The 21,602-nt window shown below is 42.7% G+C and overlaps 1 protein-coding gene across 2 annotated transcripts in view; it reads left to right on the top strand.

Moving 5' to 3' along the window:
- tshz1 (teashirt zinc finger homeobox 1) overlaps window positions 1-19,702 on the top strand; it is a 30,168-nt gene extending 10,466 nt beyond the window's left edge. For both annotated transcript variants that reach the window (XM_051390411.1, XM_051390412.1), the window contains one exon: window positions 15,088-19,702. In XM_051390411.1, the coding sequence (XP_051246371.1) occupies window positions 15,088-18,437 (3,350 nt within the window). In that variant the 3' untranslated portion in view covers window positions 18,438-19,702. The remainder of the gene's footprint in view (window positions 1-15,087) is intronic.
- Window positions 19,703-21,602: the final 1,900 nt, after the last annotated feature.

The raw sequence follows: 21,602 nt of genomic DNA, 5'->3' as shown, positions 1-21,602 counted from the left end.
AGCAGTTGGTGCAAGTGGACAAAAGTCAGGGGGCGGAAATTTCTATCCCCAAAGGAGTGTTTATTTAACTGATAAGGTGGGTTGAGAAGCAATGAATATCATTTTTTTGGACACTGGTTTACTGCAGATAAGCCATCTGGGAACGGATACAGTTAACAGATGACACTTTGTCCTTGAGAGCGGACACTGGGGAAGGTCACGCTGCAGCCTGGTGTAGTGCCACTGCCATCGCTCTTTCCTCCCCTCACCTCTTCATCTTTATCTCAGTCTACTCCCTCCCTCTCTCTCTCTCCCTCCTCGTTTTTTTGGGATTACCGGCCCTCTCTCTCTCTCTCTCTCTCTCCCCCTCTCCCTATAAGCCTTTTCTCATCTTCCTATCTGTCATCAATCTCTATCTTACCGACTCAATTCTCCTCTACCCTGCTCATATTTTCTTTCATCTTCCCCCCCTGTCTCTCGCCCTCATCTATCGCTCTCTCACCGGATGCTCAAGAGTCAGTGAACTGGTTACAAGAACATGAACTCGACGTCTGAAAAGGAGAGCGTAATACCCTTTCAGGCCCACTGGCCTTGTTCTCATATTTCAAGAACCCTCTTTTTTTCTCTCTCTCTCTCTCCAATAGTCTGATTGCAGCGACATCCTGCAGTCACACTTCTGAGTTGTTAAAATGTAAAAGGTCACACGGCAGTTGAGTCTTGTATCATCGTCTTTGAAGTCTGAACACATGACTGTCACATATTCTCCAAGAGCCATTTCCATTCCCATTAAGCACACAGTTATCCATAAAGCATGTTGCTCAGGAAAAGAATCAAAGCCTTTTTTGTTGTTCAGTTTTGTTCGAGGCCTTCATTCAAAAGAAACCCATTGACCACAATTTTCTCGAGGTTACCCCAAAGTAATCGCTTAACAGTCGTCGGCTTGATGGGCAGTTGAAAGGGGATATAATGTCTCGGGATCCCAGTCAGTTCAACAACACCACATGCTTACCCCCCCCCAAAAAAAAAAAAAAAAATTCCTCCCAAATCTTTCCTGAGCCGCCGTGTTGTCTCAGACAGTGACAATCACAGGGGGGTATAAGCTCAGCTATGTCCCTCTAAGTCGTCTGTCTCCAAGAGAGCAGCAGGAGGCCTCTTGTAGACCCAAATGTCTCTACTGTCAGTGTGTCTCTCTCGTCACTCAGTCCCTCACACAGCAGACCAGCTCTCTGTCCGTCTGTCTGACTCAATGTCCACCTGAGCATCTGTTTCTGATCACCTGTCTCTGTTTGTGTCCAAGTCTGTCTGTTAACCCAACTGTCAGCCTGTTTACTTTTGCATCTCTGGTCCATCTGCTCTCTGGTGGTACACAATGACAAGGACTGTCACTACATCAGACTAACTACCCTGAAAACATTTTGACATTGAATAATGTTTGTATAATAGTCTGCGTCAACATTGAACTTAATACAATAATCAATGACTGATCGGTCTGGTGTAACCACTTGTATAATGTATGTAAGTACATTTACTTTAGTACTGTAATTAAGTATAATTTTTAGCTACTTCCCTTTAATATTTCCACTTTACTTCACTGTATGTTAGAAGAAGGTAATATATTTTTTATTCCACTACATTTATCTGACAGCTGGAGTTACAAGTTACTTCACCTAAAGCCGGGCTCAGACTACAGGAGTTTGAAACTCCTAACCGATTTTGAAATCGAGTTGCATCACACACATAAGGAGAAACTTCACAGATGTTAAAATAAGGGTGCGTTACACACGACAGCATATTGTTATAAGATTATTGTGCCAGAGAGAACAATGCACCACCATGTGATCACAATGGGAAGTGGATGTACACAAAGTGGAGCAACTTGCTGCAGTAACGCGACGTAGTAAAGTAAGTAAAACAAAACCAGCTGCCTAAACGAGTCTGGATGAGACACGCTGTCTATTCTTCAGTCAGTGATCTCTCTACAGAAGTATGCTAGCTAACATTATTCTCAAATGCTAAGTTTAAGTTTAAATTTAAGTTTATCGCTGCTTGGCAGTAACTCTTATTCACTTCTGTATCGATGTAATCATCCAGACTTTAACCGCTAAATATCTAAAACGTTTGAAAATGATGGCCCCAGTAAGTCTGGAAGCAGGTCAGGAGGTTTAATAGAGGATGTCAGGTAAACCCATCACATTACCAGATAATCAGGGCCAAACATCGGTACTGACCCAGGTCCCGGACCACATTTGTCCTCCGATTGTCAGGAGGGCTGAATCATAACTCCTGTAGTCTGAGTCCGGCTTCAACTGAAGTCTTCGCTGTGAGGTTGGCAGGCAGCCGAGTCGAGGAAGTATTCACAATACAACCCCTTATAACTGCAGAAATGTTGTTTTTACACTTCAGTTTTTGTAGAGATTAACCAAACGAGATATAACGTGTTAATATTCAGCTTTAGAGGTGAGGGTGGGTGGATTTTAGCTCTTTCTAGTCTTTATGCTATGCTAAGCTAACCAGCTGCTGGCTGTATTTACCGTACAGGCACTCTATCCATTCACAACAGTAAACATCTTGAGCTTGTTTGTGTTGTTGATGATTGTGGCTTCCTCCTGCCAAAATAACAGCCATAAAAGGCTTCTGAACCCTGTGTCACTGCTTCATTTATGTCCATTTAGTAGTATTTGCTTCTAACCCCTACCTTACCTTATACTTTGCTGTTTGCGACCTTTGTGAAGGTCTGTGTAATATAGCTGTCATCTTGCTGAATACTTACAGTATATTTGGAATCTGTCTGGCCTTACATTTAAAGTCCAAGAGTGGCCACGTTCCCAGTGTGTGTGAGTCATTTCTAGGTGAGTGTGACATACTTTTTCTTACTTAACTAATACTGTTTTTCCTCTCCATCTTCTCTCTGTGTCACTTCATTCCTTTTCCTGCCTTGCCTCATAGTTGGAGCCTCATTCTGAAACTTCACTGGTTTAACAATAACTGACGCCAGACTTGGATGCTATACAAATTAAACTGGAAGTCCGAAGTCATGACTCAGTAGCAATATTTACATCTAACTGGACAGAAACCATCAGCTACAAATATACTTTATATTTACCAAAAACATTACTTGATTACTGATAATGTAGTAGGGTTGCAGATTTCATTGAACATCACAGTTTAATTTAGTTTTGATTCAGGGTGCTACAGTTAAATTTAATGGCTATTAATTAATGTTCTAAATAATCAATACATGTACTGAATTAATAGTCGGTCTTTAAAATGTTGAAAATAGTGAAAAATGACTGTCAAAGCTTACTAAATCCCAATTCAATGTCATCATAAATTCAGTTTTCTTTCACAAAAGAATAAGAAAAGCAGCAAATCCTCACAACTGAGGAGCAGTTTCTTAAAAAAGAACTTTTACATTTGAGAAGCTTGATACATCATATTGCATTTTTGATGACGATTATAACATTGAAACAACTTCAGATCTCTCAGAGTGAATGCATACAACCTCCTCTCCCCCATGGAGATCTGGAAGAGGACAGGCCACAGAAATACAAAAATACCAACATATGAAGCTTTTGTTAGTAAGAAGAATGCAAATGTCAAGATTGGTTGATTAAACTTGGTCCAACACAATCAAGGAGCAGAATAGTTTGCGCTAATTAACAACAAGTTTATCAAGTTGAGTCAATTACCTCGTGACTCACTCTGCTCCTGTGACTTCATCACTAGCCGACGACAGAGAGGCGAAAATACTGCGACCGTTGCGCATCGATGCGAAATTGTATTGAAGAACCGCTATTTTTTCCCGCCCCTGTTTTATAGAAATCTGCATTAAATAGAAAAAGGAACGCGTTGGTGCAATTTTTTTTCCCCAAGTGACAAAGAGAATTACAAGTTATTACAAGATACAAGATTATTGCAGGCATTTAAATCCTTAAACTGGAAGCAACAAAAATGGCTAATCTATCACTCTATTTCCAATAAAGACAAGATACGGCGTTGGGCCATGTGGTTTAATTAAAAGTTTAGAACATCTAAGAGCTGGAAAACTTGTGCTAAGCTGCTGTAAGTGCTCTCCTTGGGACAGAAAATGAACCACATGACTGAACCGGCCTGTCTGAATAGAAGTTATTCCCATATTCATAGGAAGCCTTAAAACTATTTTAAAACTGCAGTTGGACATTTTTAGCCTTGCAGTGCCAGACAGTGGAGCTACTGTGGAAGCAGTGCTGATGTCACAATCCTGAGCGGGTGAAAATGTTGCACCCCCTCCTCTCGATATTTGGGATCTATTATGTATGGAGGAGCTGAGTGTCTACATGACCACGGCCAGAGAGCTAGACAGGACTGAGTGAGGCACTATTGTGTGTATGTGTGTGAGGAGGGGCATAAAGGGGTGGAAAAAAAAGAGGAGAAAAAGAGAGTGACAGCAGACAAAAAAGAACCGTGGAGGAAAGAGGAGGAGGAGGAGGAGGGTGGGGAGAGGGATGGGGGAGTGGAAAAAGAGGAGGCAAAGCAACAGAGGAGTGAAAGAGAAATGACTTGAGGGGTTGAGGGATGGAGAGAGAGAGAGGTGAATAAAGCGAGAGAGAGAGAGAAACGTATCAAGGCAGTGGAGAAGAAAAAAAAAGAGAGAGAGGGAGAGTGAAAGCAGTTGGATAGTGGAGGAGAGAGAGAAAGAGAGAGAGAGGGGAGGATGTCACCCATGGCTGCCACTCATCACTCACAGCTTAATGACGCTGTTTTTTTCCCTTCTCCCGCTTCTTTTCCGTGGGAGAGGAGGGGGGAGGGAGTTCGGCCGGCGCCCAATCAAACGGGGTCATACAGAGTTCACAACGTCCAGGTGGGACTGTCCTCCACCAGGGAAAGTGTGTGTGTGTGCGTGTGTGTGTGTGTGTGTGGGTGTAAGGATGGTCTGCACCAGGAGATAGTTTGGCGAGGACATTTCGAGACATTTTTTACGAGCAAATCTTGTGAGGAATGGGATGAAAGTTAGTGTTGGGATTAAAGTCAAATTGTGGTAAAGGTTAAACTCACATGCTTGAAACAAAGCAGACGGGAAGAGTAAGAATTCTTTCTGATTGAGATTTTGGATGTCTGACAATTCAGTAAACACGGTTAAGGTTTTGTTTTGCCTGCCTGCCGGCCTTTTTTTTATTTTGGTTAAGGTGTAAATGCCTTGACCAAAGTTTGTGTTCATGTGTTTATATCTGTGTATGTTTCAAGCATGTGTGTTTATGTGTGTGTGCGCACAATGTTTGTTTTCAAGAAAACCACTCCGGCTGTCTGTTGCTTCCTTCTGGGATTGGCCTGATTCCTATTCCAGCATTGGAGTTTTGATTCAGTTTGTGTGTGTGTGTGTGTGTGTGTGTGTGTGTGTGTGTGTGTGGCGCGCGCCCACTTGTCCTCTCACTCATTCCCGTTTCTGGGAAGCATCAGCCGTTTAAAACTCAAACGGCAGGATTTTTTTTCCTTCGCTCTCCTCCTCGCACCAAATTTGGGGAACAGCTGGGGCGGCCATGACGATGATTTGTCTCCCTCTGCCCGTCCGCCTGACAGGTTGAGAACATGCACACACACACACACACGTACACACACTCGCTTGCGGAGACACAGACACTTACTAATAGGCACGTACACACACAATTAAACATGCACTCAGTATCACAGACAGACAGGCACAAACACACATACACACACCGCTTATAAGAGGCCATGTTCTCAGGGCGCTGCCAAAACACTCTGATTTCCTTTAGCCTGGGCGGCCATACATCAGCTCGGGGCCTCCCAGCCCGGATGGCAGGGGCTGACAGAATGACATGTGTCATTTATCAAACGAGGGGCGCCAGGCCTCAGGAAAAGAACAGACCGCCGCGTGACAAAGCCCCCCGAGAGCTCTCCTCCACTCGCAACGAGGGGAGTGTGTCATGGGATAGACACTGACAAATCTGCGGAGATAGAGCACACATGGATACACGCTGACACCAACACACAAGCAGAGGAAACACACACTGAGAGACATTTCCAGCACAGATACAAACCCAGTGATCACACATTGTATCCAAGCCACACTGTGGCTGTAAAAGCCTTGTGTTTAAAGAAAGAATAGTCTTTATAAAGTGTTCAGCTAAAGCAAAAAGATATATTTTCAGGATTTTTAACATACTGGCACTGGACCTACAAACACACATACCCACACATACACCCACATATATGTTTCCCTTGCAGGCAGAGAAGCCGCAGCCAAAGCTTCTCTTGTTGCCAGCAGCAGGCCTGTCTGTGTGCCCGTCCTTCTTAATGAACGGTCACTGGCTGCCGAAAGGAACTCTCTTACTTGGCAACGCCGCTCCATCTCCTTCCTTTCATATCCTTGCCACTGCATACTCTCAATATCCCTCTTTTCTCCTTCATTATGTCGCCCTCCTCTTCATTCCTTCCCTTCCCTCTTCTCTCTCCCCCTCTCTCTTTCCCTCTCTCTGTCGTGATCCCCCTTCCACCCCCGTTCACTCTTTCCATAGCCTGTTCATTTGTCTTCATAAGTCTAATTTATTTTCTCTGCCAGATGCAAGCTGACAGCCATCAGTCTCTCTCCCACACACACTGACGCACACACACCTGACCTCCTGACATGTAGACAAAATACACTAACATGTACGCACAAATGCACATAGCTCTTGTCTCGCTTTTTATTCATTTTACTGTGTCTTTATTACACACACACACACACACACACACACACACACACACACACACACACAGCCTGTATTACCTCACACTGCTCTGAGGTCAGCTCTGCAGTCACATACCCTCTGTTTTACCCCTGTCCTCCACCCCCTCCAACCCCCAAAACCCTCCCATTAACATTACTGAAGATGGATGTGTCTTCATAGCGGAGATTGATTGCGGATATAGAGTTATGGTGCCATTTATGTGTGTGTGTTAGCGTGTGTGTGTGTGTGTGTGTGTGTGTTACTGTTAGATGGAGGGCACTTTGGGAGGCGTCTTTGGGAGCTGAAATGTGAGGGAGGCAGGCTTTTCTCTCGTTTCTAGAACCTTCCAGCCGTTAGTTGTCTGTCCGCAGTCTGATATTGTGCTCTGTTGAAGGATTGCTTCCTCTCTTCCTGCCTCTCTCTCTGACTGTGAAGCTGTTCATGGCCATTGTACACAACACACACACACACACACACACACACACACAGGCGTGCATAGCCGCACGCAGACGCAATTAGGCCGAGATGGCTACTGATACTAGTCCACTTTGAGAACCCAGTACATAATTTACTGACTTTCTCCAGGGACCCTTTTTCAGCCCCTAATCCCTCCTCCCTCCTATCATTTCTTCTTTTGTCACTTTATTGCCATGGTCATCAGGAAAGGGGAAAAAAAATCTCCTCACAAGCACACACACACACACACACACACACACACACACACACTCCAAACTGCTGTGTGGTTCAAGCTTATGCTTTTGTTATATTTTTTTGTTACGCCCCTCTGCTATTCATCACGCTTTAAATCCTAAACTAGTGTTGAAATGAAACAGCAGAACTTTGTTTAATGGAGCGCCAGACTTCAGCACTAACTCGTCACTTGAGCAGGCAGAATGAAAAAGAAAATGTGGCGATGCATAAAGGATAGCCGTTTTGATGGTGCACAATTGCTGGAATTTCCCTGGTGACACATGCAGTTAAAAGCACTAAAATGTTTGGGGACATTTGGTTGCCCCGAGCAGCCTCCTGCCCCGAGGGTTTGAGGTTCTAATTAATTTCCCTGAAGTAACTTTATGGTTTTTAAAGGTCTGATTTCTTTGTCTGTCTTTGTTTATGTTGGGAAAGGGATGTGAGTCAGGTCTCTGAGGTCCTGTTCTCACAAATCCTCGGCATTCTTGTGTTCAGGCTTGTGTTGCATATCTGGTGTTTGGTTTATTTTTGAAAGTCTTGCCGAGAAGTAGATAGGCTGGAGAGGAGCTGATGAAATGTTTTGATCCAGGAAGACAAAATGACATATGTGGGTGTGCGTGCCATCCCACTGTCTTAAAAGACAGTTAACCCCTTTAAAACACAAAATGGTCATCAGGGCTTAAAACTCGGGCAGGGACAAATCTTCAAGTCAACTTACAGAATTGACCGTGACAAATAGTAAGCCGCTACCCGAAAGAGCCAAATGGAGCAACGAGCTAGAGCGTGTCACATCCACTTGTCTTTAAACTCCCTGCGAGTAAAACTACCACAGTCACTAGTTTTAAGTTAAGTTAAGAGTCTAGGACAAATACGTGTTTTAATAAGTTGCGGAACTATTTTAGCGCCACAAAGAACTCGGCCAGTCAGCATGCAGCCAGAGAGCTTCCCCCCTTAACGAAAGTTGTTATATTATTAAATGATGTAAAATCTTGAAAACAAACCCAAAGGGGTGGCACATTGTAGAAAGTAGGCCGGGGCATGACGGACTAGCGCTAGCAGTTAGCGGTTGCCACCAACTAATCCCGCAAGTCTATAGTCACCGAGCCCCACGAGAACCAAATACTTGCATGAGTCTCACTGTGCCATTTTCCAGTGTAAGTGTGTCTTTAGGGAGCTTCCTTCCCACAGAGAGTAAAGGATCAGATGTGTGTGTGCCTACATCTGTGTATGTATTTTTTCTCTCTCCCTCTGTCTCTCCCTTTCCTTCTCTATGTTTTGTTCCTCAGCAGTGTACAAAGTGGATGGCCTCTGTGAATTGAGGGGAGGTCTGACAGCGTGGAGAAGGTTGATTGATGGCTTATTGTGCAACCGGACTCGGCTAGACCGAACTGGTTAGGTTGTGACCCTGTTTTAGCCCTGTGCCCTCTCATTTTCTTCCTTTTTTTTATTCTCACCATCTTTTTTTTTCTCTCCCTCTCGCTGTATCTATGCCTTTGTCACCGTGCCGCACACGCAGACACACACAGTGCATAAATATACATGTATGTTCAGACTGTAAACAGACTTCCTCTTTGTGTTTCTTCTCCTCCACCCCCCCCCCCCCCCTCCTCCTTCGTGCTGCACTAAACTCATCATTGTTGCCATCATTCATTCTTCGCTGTTTCCTTTCTTCCTTCCTCGGCCCACTTTGTTTTCTTTGTCACTGCTCCTTCAGGACAGGTTTTGTCCCATGAGTCAGTTCATCAGGTTTCATTTTACAGCCCCTATTCATACGGTCTGAAACACTGGTCACTCTCCAGAAACGCTTCAAAAAACGACCCTAATAGACAAATCCAACGCCACTTTTGATTTAGCTGAATTTAGGGGTCACCAGCCAGTTTTTGCGTGCTAGAGAATCTACTCAAAGTTAGCCTAAACACCAGGCACACTAGTTTAAACTGTGGTTCAGCCTGTTTTTGCCTACAATGATTTTCTGCTTCTATTCTCCACACAACCATAGTGATTTATGGTAATTATCCATCTTTGGGGTCATCCATCAACTGGTTGTTGCTAGGCGATGGGAGCAGCTGTTGTTTAGTCGGAGGAAGCTCCACTGTCAGGGGCAATGCAGGTGAATTCAAAAGACGGCATCTATGAAGAAAGGATGAAACCATATTATTTTGTTAGCATGTTAGCTTTGAGAGTCCTTCTTTCACAATTTAACTAATTTCTGTCAACTAACAGACACTGTTGACTGAACCAAAATCGAACAACTTGAATAACTTGCGTTTTAAATAATTATATAATAAAAGATGTGTGCAGTCCAACCACAGAACAGAAGATTAAGACAATAGAAATATTCAAATCTGAGGGTTAACTTTAAACTTGTATACAAACACAGGATGACACAAATCTTATGGATGGTAAAGAAAGTGACAATGTTTGCTCTAAAAGAATCTGTTTAACAAAGGACATCTGTCGGATCCAGCCTACATTGAATCAGTGCTTGGCATTGGTTGAGTAAATCTCACTCACATCATCTTTAATTAGAATTAGTAATGCTTTATCTGTACTTTGCCTGAAAACAAACCAGATGGTTTGAAATGTCCGTGCAGCACCAGAGCAATGTTAGATTGTTGGGTGTGGGGCGTTTGGCAGGAAAAGTCGAGCAGAAAAGGGCTGGAATCTGCGGTGCCGATGATCTAATGGCTGTTGTTTCATCTCAGAACAAGCAGGCACTGACAATTCAGGGAAACGGTGATTTATAGACCACAGTCACTGTCATGGCGTGTCAAAACTGGCTCATGGGAGACCTGAACAAACAGGAGTGGAAAACGAAAGAAAGGAAGATTAAAAAATAGAAGAGGAGAAACCTGCAAAGCAATTCAAGAAAGACCTGCAAATTATTTTCCTTCAGAAAGAAATAGCTGCAGTTCTCCACCTTTTGTTTCTTCCTTTCATCTCTGATCTATTCAGTGATCATTTACTGTCTTGGATTCACACATACTGTACTCGTAGTGGCCTAATGAAGCTGAGCCAGAGGTAAAATGCACTGTCTGTGTGACCCATTTAAAAAGGCTATTAGCATAATATGAGTTCAAGTAATTGCAAATTACTTGGAACATGTGTGAAAGCCCTCAGGACTGTCAAAAAGTTTAGGACAAGGTAATTTAACTTAATTTATCTTTTTTAGAAAGCATCCAAAAGCAGCGACACAAACCCTTTGCAGTAACAGAAAAGATTTGTTGTCTAGCTCACGTAGCTACCAGCATGAAGAGCAGACTGCACAGGCTGTTTTGTTTTCCCCAACCGGAAGACTCGTGGAAGCTGAGAAGGTGGATTTGTACGACACAGGAGCTATTAGAAGCCCCGGAGCTATTGTGCCATATGGTGGACTATTCCATGTGGGTTAGGGAAGGGTGGGGCTGGGGGCCGAAGGGCTGTTAGGTAGGGTTTTGCATGTCTGGTCAAGCAAGCTGCGGGTTAAATTATGGCTAATGCATGGTATCCTTGGCAACACTTATCTTTGTAGCTTTGTGCTGTGTTGGGAGGCGATATAAAACATGCACTTGAATTTAACCCAGCAAAGTTGCCAGCCACTAGAAAGACAAAAAGGGAAACCTGACTTGATTGATCTGAAGAGTTTACTATTTAGCTCCATTTTTTAATCATTTGGATGACAATGTAGGTCTCAGATGATTTCTCTGATGGCAGCTCTTTATACAGAATCATATGAAAAGCTCTGTTTGTTTGGTTGTTGTGTTGAGGCTGAGATTGCCTCAGTGTGCGTTGTCCACAGAGTAGTCCAAAGAGAGTGTCAGGTCCTATGAAACCACAGCCACGACTATCCCAGAGAGAAAAAAAGAGCAAGAATGAAGCGGACGGGGGAGAACAGGCAGAGACAGAGATTGCCTGACATACTAAGCATTACCATAATTGGCTTTTCTACATGATAGGACAGAGGAAATAATAATGTCATTTTATTTACAGCCTTCTCTCTGCTGAAACACACACACACTCATGCACGCCGTACAGGTCAATGACACACACTGATCAGGCCTGTCCAAAGCCATCAGAGGTGAGTGGCAGGGAATAGAGGGGCCGGTGACAAAGCGAAACGGGAGAGAGAAATAAGACTGCCACGCCAGAGCTCCCATTTTGAAGGGCCGCTAAACGGTGTGAGGGAGCCTCACCGGTCGCCCCGCTCCAAAGGCAGCGCTCGGCCACGCAGGGTAAATCAGCAGGGTGAAAGCTGGCGGAATTGGACATTAGCACTGCAAATGAGAGCCAGGATTGCCCTCTTCTCCGAGACAACATGAATAAATGAAGAAGGTTTAGAGGGGGAAAGTGTTTTGTGTGTGTATACTGTATGAAACAGAGAGGAAGGAGAAAAAAAAGAGTTATGTTGATTGTGCCAGTGTCATGTCATACACAAGTTATCTCACCCTGTCTTACGTTATCTCGTAGAACTGGTCAGGATGTCTGACACCGACCAAATCTTGATCTCTTGTCACTGTATTAAAAACATATTGTAATATTTAGTGCTATTGGGCAGTCAAAGTTGTACTTAATATAACCTTTCATTGAAAATGTACTTAGAATTCTCTGTTTTAATATTTTTCCACTGTTTTGCCCTCTTGGGCACAGTTGTAATGCTGTCAGTATGTGTGTGTCTTAAATACTACTACTACCTGAACTTCACTACTGATAGCAGAATAATAATTATTTTTGTCATTTAACAGAAGAAGGCAAAGTGTACTTGATAACAATATTTATTACCAACTGAAGTATTGAGTATTGAGAACCCAGGCCCAGTGCAGGCATGTGTGTTACTTGTTTGTTGGTAGCAAGCATTTTCTAAACTGTCTCAGCTCAGTCGTTCTTTCAAGGTGTGTGTGTGTGTGTGTGTGTGTGTGTATGTGTGTGTGCGTGTGTGTGGACCTCACACAGATTCCTGCCTTGGGGGAGGGATGTAGTTTGGGGGAGAGGTGTGTGTGTGTGTGTGTGTGTGTGTGTGACTTGGGGGATGTCCTACTGTGGTGTCACCTGTCTGCAGCAGGAAATCCTGGACTCAGGGCACAACAATAGTGACAGGCCTCCTCTCCAGACACAGATGGCTTCGCTTTCCCCCCGCCAGCCACATTGCATCCCTGCATGCACCTGACACACTGTGACACTTGACACACACTCAAGTGATCAGCCACACCTATCTTACACACACCTACAAACTCGCACACACGGCAGAAATTTCACCGCCTCCTCTTCCTCCTGATATCTTGGACTTAGTTTGTTGGATGCTGTTAAACTTGTTTCCCTGTCATGTTTTTTTTCTGTGAAATACACACAAAAAACAACACACACACACACACACACACACACACACACCTCTTGTTCACTGGCCTAAACGCATCTTTTCTCCTCTCTTTTCAAAACTTCCCCTCTTTTCCCTATCCTCCCTGACAGCACAAAGTGGGCTTACGTTTTTGACTGACAACCACAACAGACACCTCTCCTCCTCTCCTCCCCTCCACCCCCGTTTTAATCCCCTCCCTATCCCTCTCTCCCTCCCTCTCCTCTTCCTCTTTTGTTCTGAGTGACGCTCGAAAGCCGCCGTGTCAGCATCTTTTCCATCTCTGATTGCCTTATTAGCCGGCGGTGGCACCCGCAGCTTTTCTGACACAGATGGTGAAGGAGGAGGCTCGAGCAGGGATGGAGGGGGGGATGAGAAAAATGGCTGACTTGTGTTTGTTGTTGTTACTTTCCCCTCCCACCTCTTCTCAGGCTTGTTTGCGTGGACACTGACACCTCAGGCTGACACTGACACACTCCTGACACTGATGCCTGTCAAGGCAACATACGGAGGATGGCAGGGGAAAGACTAGAATTTAGTGTTAGTGTGCTTTCACTGTGTGAATGTGTGTGTGTTTGTACGGCTGTCAGGTTTCTCTCACTTTGTCAGCTAAGCTGCTTTGTCTTTAACTACTCTCACCACATTGACTCTGAATAGGTTCAGTTTTGCATTTATTTCAATACAGTGGGCTGCGTCTTCGTAGGGAGGACGAGACAGATTGAAAGAAAGCTTTGCAGCTGCATTGGCAAAAGGTTAAAATCTACTAATTTAGTGACTAACTCAAGTGAATGATTTCGGAGTAGCCTGTGTATAATTAAGAGCTTACAGTTAAGAGCAAAACTAGCACAGGAATACTTTAATTAGAAGGAGGAAGGTTGTGCGTCGAGCATGTACGTTCTCTCACACACACACTTTCACACACATACAAGGCAGAGAGTTGCAGCTGTTGGACCTCCAGCTTTTCCCAGGCAGCAGTAACTGGCACCTCACAAACATCAGGTATTATGTCCATTCCGATTATGGGATAGAGAGCTACATGCTGTTTGAAGCTGACAGCACATCTGCCTCCTCACTGGAGACTGATTCTGGCACCTCAGACAAGCATCTTACGAGGAATGGATTGGGGGAGCAGCCTTAGCATATTTAACCCTCTATTTTTCTTTCTCCCTGCCTCTCTGTAATATTTCTGTAATATTTATCTCCTAATCTGCTTCCAGAATCATATGTAAACCTTTTCATCTTTCTGCTATTGTAGAAAATTATTCCTTTTTCATTTAAATGTTTTATCTCTGTCATCTGGAGATTAAAAGAAATTATGAGGAAGATGTTATAATTTTTGAAACAAATGCTTTGTGAAAATCATAGAGAGTGGGCAGCCATTTTCCATTGATACTATAAATCTTTTTCTGTTCTTTTAAAATGGCACACTTGAAGCTGTGAGTACTCAGGGAGCATAGGCAGTAACAACACAGCTTGTCATGTCCACTGGCCGTTTCCTAGCATCACGCTGTGAGGACTTCCACAGCCAATGCCAAGTTGACTCCAGCCAACCATGGCTTGGCAGGGCTGATGCAGCTGGCATCTTCCTCCACTATCTCTTACTTGTGAATCCATAGTATGTGTGGCATGTTGGATGAAAAAGAAAACATCAAAGTCAGGAACAGATCTATGGTTGCTATACAGCAGCAAAATAGACAATGAAATACTCATACATTGACTATATGGCTGTAGACTTCTCTGGCATTTCAATTTGCTTATAAGAAAAAAAGCTTTCATAGTTGATGAATACAATGAAATGTTTCCACATATGCAGTAAATTAATCTTATTAATTCACTGTTACCACTTATTATATGTTGTGAAGGCAACATCAAAGGGAGTCTTTAACACAGCATTAGGCATATTTTCCCTTTTCCTGTTATTTCTTTTCAATTGTGAAGGGACAAAAATGTCTTCATTTCTATTGTGAAGTCACATATCTCACCATGTGATTAATAAGTATTGTCTACTCTAAGGATTTGCTCTCGGTGTAATTTGAAATTTTGCTCGTTTTTTTAGTTTTTTTTAAACTAAGCAGAAACATTTCTGTAGCTCATCTCTGCTCTCTACCCTTGCTGAGCTGTAGCGTTCAATAGCTTCATTAGGCAGTGCAGTGAAGAGGACTATCTGTCATTGTCAAGATATGGATGTTTGCCACTTTATTATCACAAACCTATGTCCTCTGTTGGGACTATTGACAAAAATCTCTTTAGGATTATTGCACATACCACCTTCACATAGATAGATGCATAAATGGTGTCATTCTAATGTATATAATATATATATATATATATATTTAAACATTAGTATTTAATGTCACTTTTCCCTTCTTTTTTGTTTTCCAGCTTATGGACCTGAGGACGAATTTAAAGGGGATAAGATTGATGAAGAAGAACATCTGCAAGATGATGGTCTTTCCCTGGATGGTCAAGATGCAGACTATCTTTTCAATGATGATGAGGATGCAAGAGATCGTTATAGCTGCCAAAATTCTCCACTCAGCAATGGCACTAACCCAGATGCTGGGTACGCCTCTCCACTCAGCACCACCAGTGATCAACTGGTGGACCTTAAGACCACGTCCTCATCCAATGATCAGGACAAGGTAAAGGAGAAGATAGGGGAGAGCACAGAGTCCATCAATGGGCTCTCACTACAGGACAGTCTGGCACAAATGAAAGCCGTCTATGCAAACCTGATCTCTGATGCCTCCTGGTCCAGCATTGCTCTGGACATGCTTAAAAGTAAACAAGGGAACAATTACACAGCTAGCAATGGCAATGGGAGCCATCACAAAGGGAGCAATGGGTTCCTGAGCAGTCACAGTCCAGGCAACATCCATTTGAAGAGCAGATGTAGCACTAGCAACGCCTCAGCTACTACTAATATTACCACCAGCAGTACTACCACCAGAACGGTGTCAAGCAACAGCAACAGTGGCACCAGTGTAAGCTCTGGTAGCACAGGAGGATTAGCCTATGACTGGCACCAGGCAGCGTTGGCCAAAACTCTACAGCATACCCCATACCAACTCCTTCCTGAGCCAAGCCTTTTCAGCACCGTGCAGCTTTACAGGCAAAACAATAAGCTCTATGGCCCTGTGTTCACGGGTGCCAGCAAGTTCAGGTGCAAGGACTGTAGTGCAGCCTATGATACTTTGGTTGGCCTGACGGTTCATATGAATGAGACAGGCCACTACCGTGATGACAATAAGGATACAGAGGATGATCGAAGCAAGAAGTGGTCCAAGCCACGTAAGCGTTCTCTGATGGAGATGGAGGGTAAAGAAGATGCCCAGAAAGTTCTTAAATGCATGTACTGTGGTCACTCTTTCGAATCCTTGCAAGACCTCAGTGTTCATATGATCAAAACAAAACACTATCAGAAAGTGCCTCTAAAAGAACCAATGCCAGCCCTCACCTCAAAGCTGGTGCCCCCAACCAAAAAAAGAGCATTTCAAGACTTGATGTCCCCGAGCTCGCCAGAGTCTGTCTCATCTGGCATACTCCTGGGAGAGTCTCCCAAAGACCAAAAAGTGGCCAATCCTTACGTCACTCCAAACAATCGATATGGTTACCAAAATGGTGCCAGTTATACTTGGCAGTTTGAGGCACGCAAGGCACAAATTCTCAAATGCATGGAATGTGGCAGTTCACATGACACCTTGCAACAACTGACAGCCCATATGATGGTCACAGGGCACTTTCTCAAAGTAACCAATTCAGCCTCTAAAAAAGGTAAGCAATTAGTTTTTGATCCTGTAGTTGAAGAGAAAATTCAGTCAATTCCTCTGCCACCAACTACCACACGACTCCCAGCACCCAATGGGAAGTCCCAGCCCGAGTCCCCGATGCAGCCCCCTAGCCCTGAGGAGGAAAACGAAGATAAGAAAGATGAAGAAGCAGTGGAGGAGAAAATGGAAGCTAGGGAACCAGAGAGAAAAAAAATTAAAGAGGAGAAAGAAGACCCTACTGAAAAATCTGATAAACATGGAAAGGCCAGATCTTACCAATATCTGAGAGAAGAAGACTTGGAAGAGGCCCCTAAAGGTGGCTTGGACATCCTAAAGTCTTTAGAGAATACAGTTTCAAGTGCAATCAGTAAGGCCCAAACAGGTGCACCAACCTGGGGTGGATACCCCAGCATTCATGCTGCCTATCAACTCCATGGATCCTTGAAGTCTACCTTTACTTCATGTGCACAGGTTCAACCTTTGTTCAGCAGCAACAGTTTGAAGGTACTGTCCTCTGATTTAGGCACTCTGATCCATTCACCAAATAGCCCCTCTCCACCTCCAAGTCACAAGAGCAATGTGCTGGCCATGGAGGAGCTAGTTGAGAAAGTGACAGGGAAAACTTCAGTAAAGCATGAAAAAGAGGAAAAACCTGTAGAGAGTAAGTGCAGGTCTGCAAAGTCTCCATTGCCAAATCCTAAGGACAAACAGGCTTCATCCAATCCAGAAAATATCTTAAAGGCACTGAAGAATACTGCAGTAGAGAACCAGACTGAGACGAGAGGAAAAGGAGAGCAAATAGAGAGTAAAGTAGAGACACAGATAAAGAGTGAAGTTGATTCACCAAAAAGGCCAGTAAGCAATGGCTGCAATAACCTGAGCATCATCACCGATCACTCGCCTGATCAACCACTTGTCAACCCTCTCAGTGCTTTGCAGTCTATCATGAACAACCACTTGGGAAAAGCTGCAAAAGTGGCCACCCCTTTCTTAGACCCCTTTGCAATGCTTTATAAGATGAACAGCAACTCCGCTCAGATGAAGTCAGCAGAGCCTGTGAGTCAGAACCATGATGATGATGATGATCAGCCCATGGACTTGACAAAATCCAAAAACACTAATGGAAGTACACCTAAGGGTATTTCTACACCAAACAACAATGACAGTGTAAATAACAGCAAACCAGTTTTCAAAAGTTTTTCACAGTCTTCATCTCCACCTCTGCGGGAGAATGCTTTGATGGATATTTCAGACATGGTAAAAAACCTGACAGGCCGTTTGACACCAAAGTCTACGACCCCTTCTTCCATCTCTGAAAAATCAGACATTGATGGCTGTACTTTCGAGGACAGCTTGGAGGAGCTATCTCCCATCCAAAGACGGAAAGGCAGACAGTCAAACTGGAATCCACAGCACCTCCTGATACTCCAGGCCCAGTTTGTCTCTAGTCTTCAGGAGACTCCAGATGGAAAGTTTGTCATTAGTGATTTGGGACCTCAGGAAAGGGTCCATATCTGTAAATTCACTGGTCTATCCATGACTACTATCTCACATTGGCTGGCCAATGTAAAATACCAGTTAAAGCGGACAGGGGGCACAAAGTTCCTAAAAAATATTGACTCTGGCCAACCTCTGTTTTTGTGCAGTGACTGTGCTTCCCAGTTCAGGACTCCCTCCTCCTACATTAACCATTTGGAGTCCCACCTAGGGTTTACGCTGAAGGACCTCTCAAAGCTTTCCATAGATTTAATAGAGCAGCAAGCTGTCAGAATAGAGGAAAAGACTTTCCGTTCTTCTGGACTTACAGATGATGACACTGGCTCAATATTTCAGTGCAAACTGTGCAATCGGACATTTGTGAGCAAACATGCAATCAAATTGCACCTTTGCAAAACACATGGAAAGTCACCAGAGGACCATCTTATCTTTGTGAAAGAGTTGGAAAAGTTTGACAAACAATGAAGATAAAGCTGATAGCAAGATTACTGTTGCACTATAACTCTAAGCTCCAATCTGTCATAACAGATAGTGCCACAACTGTATTAAGCATTGTTACAACACATATTGTAATGAAAACATGGTAGCTTTAATACCACATACTGTAATTATTCAGTTACCCATAAATATCAGGGCCTCTGCAGAGGCTCAAAGCTGTTGGAAAAGTTGAAATTTTGGTGACAGAAATGTACCAAATTGGTGCAGCAGCCATGGCACTATGTAGTCACTGACCGATTGTTGCTTTCCTAATGCACTGCATCTTATCTGAGCCTTTGGGAAAAGTCCATCTGTTGTTTTAAAACTGGACCATGCTCTTATTTTGATCACTGTTTTGAATGATTTTTTTTTTTTTTAGATAAATATATTTCAACACAACTTGCATATTATTTATGAGACAGTTTGTGCATGTTTTTATGTAAATCAGTGAGCATATTGTGTCTAATGATATTTCAACCATGATGAGAAAACTGATATCCCTGTTTAACAAATTGCGGATATAGATGTTTATATGAAGGTGTATGGTTATTAAAGTAGCCATGTGAAAGATGATGATAAGATGATTTCAGCACTTTAAGGAAGTGTAAATTGATGAAGAAATGTATGAGTAAAAATGACAACACATTACCCTTATGAGTTTTAATTCCTTGCTCAGTGTGACAATTTGGGGGACTGACTATAATATTGTTTTGTATTTGCCATTAAATCACATAAATTCTTACAAAATGTTTAGAATATTTGTTTCCCTAGTAAAATATAATTTCCTGGTTGTTTCAACATGTACAGTATTTGCGTTAGTAGGCTACCAATTTTATTATTGTGAAGCTGCAGTTGTAAAATTAATGAAGTTTAAAACTTATTGTATGAATAATCAGCAAGTATGTATACATGTATGTCAGCATATCTTGCTCTTTACAGTTCAACATTATTTGTACTGTGTGCATTTTTATAATGTTATTTTCTAGACAAATATGGGGGAAATGTATAAAACTACAGAATATTGTCGGACCACAATGTCCTTTTTCAGTGAAAACTAGGTCCTTCAATGTGGTTTACATAAAATGACAGAACTTTACTGGCATCTGCTCCGATGCATGGTACTGTACATAACATTGAAAAAAAAATTAACTCTCACCCAATGATAGATTTCCAGGTTTTATCATCAACCTAATTATTCAGAATGGCATTCTTTTATCCTCAGTTGTAAAATAAACTCCATGTCCTGGATTAAACTGGTGTTCTGAGTGATTTTGGTGTGAGTGTGAAATCCAGTCAGATAGAAAAAAGACAATATCAAACTGCAGACTTGCTGATATTGTTTCGAACATTTTTGTTCAGTTTAATGAATGTTTTTGTAAATTTAGAAGACTTTTTAACAGACAGTGTTTCTCTAACTCATTACATTCTCTAAAGTAAATTCTGTGAAGCTTAAGTACTCAAAAACAAGATAATTTAGTTTTAAGTTGTAATTTTTTGCTCCACAAGGTAGTTAACAAATTGCATTCTGACCCAGGTATGCTTTGGCTCAGGGACAGTTTTTCATTTCAGTTTCCTTTGGATTACTATATAGAGGTTAGCGCTACACAAAATTTGGGAAATACCTTCCAGTCCACTATAATATGGATGTGTGGATTGCTGGAGCTTCTTAGGTATTTGAGAAGTGAATCCCGCTACAAGTATCCCACTTACGTGATCACCATGCCACAAAGAGGGTTGAGTTTGGACAATTGAGAGCATTTTTGAGGGGGAACACTAGATTCAATTCCAGCATTCACTCCCTCCCGTTTTTCAGGCAGGATTCATTACGATGCACCTACAGACACATCTTCTTGGCTGGCTTAAGACAGCGACAGCCACATCAAATCCACAAAACTTTTGTCCGCAAAGGGGGCTTGCTGCAGTTCACTCTGGAGCATTTCCAGGTCCTACCTAGGGAGCAGTAGCTTTTCCACTGTGAGGCACAACTCTTTGTAATCAGTTTAAAACAGTTCTTATGGATGTTTCTCAGTGTCCACTGCAAGAGGTTTCAAAGATCCTCCCTATTCAGTCACCCTGCAGGGTCACGATCTCTGACTCTGACGTGGCTACAAGCTGAGTCTCCTCAGGTGCCAGACAGACCTTGGGTGAGAATGATAGCCGCTCGATCCAGACTGACTCATTCATTGCTTTGTAAGGGATAACAGGAGGCTAAATAGGGGAAGCAAACAATCACACAAATTAATTTATTTCTGTTGCACCTTACAAAAACAAACTTTGATTTTAAACTTAAAGTAAAATGTTGCCGTTTTATGGGGTGTTATATACAGGTGTTTCTTGGAAAGATGCAGTGACATCTGAGATCAGATAAACCATAAGATATACCTAACATATTATCTAGTGAACCTATGAGGTGGTAGGTGTATTGTGTTACCTTTGGAAGGAGCCTGGCAAGCTGTTTCCCTGTTTCCAATCTTAATGCTAAGCTAACCGGTAGCTGGCTGTAGCTTCATACCTACTATACAGATAAAACTGGTATCTTCTCATCTAACTCTTTTCCCAAAATGTTAAACTATTCTTTTAGTAAGACTTCTTTGGTATCAGGTTGGAAGCCAGCCAACTTTGCAATGTTTATGTAGCAGACATTGCTTGCTGCATTAATGAATAAGCAAAAGGTTTCCATTTTCGCTTCTATATTTGCATATTTATTTCACTACATGGCACATTGTTAGTATGACATGTTTTCATATAGTGTTAAAATAATGTGAGCTTTTCAATTCAGACCCCATGATGAGCCTCAAATCAGTGAATGTGTATGAGCAATTTCAAATAGAGACATAATCCCTTTTAGGGGAAAAAAAGTGAATAAAACATTGTCATAAAAAAAACAGGATTTGACTTTATGGTTTAACATAGAGTTAAGCTTTATAGTTCAGCTCGTAAGACACCTGATAAAAGAGGCCATGGCATGTCTCCACTGAAGGTATTTAAGTCGACATGCTCCCACCCCACGCAGCTCTTGAACACTAGCCTGAGGCATTTTTCCCAAGAAACAATAGAGTCCCAGTGCCTTGCAGCGTGCTCTGTGTGTTGGAGAAACATAAGAAGCAGCAGTGAGAAATGCAGAGAGAGTCACATGCAATAGAAGTCACATAC

This window comes from Dicentrarchus labrax, unplaced genomic scaffold (genome assembly GCF_905237075.1).
Source record: "Dicentrarchus labrax unplaced genomic scaffold, dlabrax2021, whole genome shotgun sequence".
In the NCBI taxonomy this organism is placed as follows: Eukaryota; Metazoa; Chordata; class Actinopteri; family Moronidae; genus Dicentrarchus; species Dicentrarchus labrax.
Note: the sequence above shows the minus strand (reverse complement) of the source record. Positions and strands in the feature narration are given on the sequence as shown.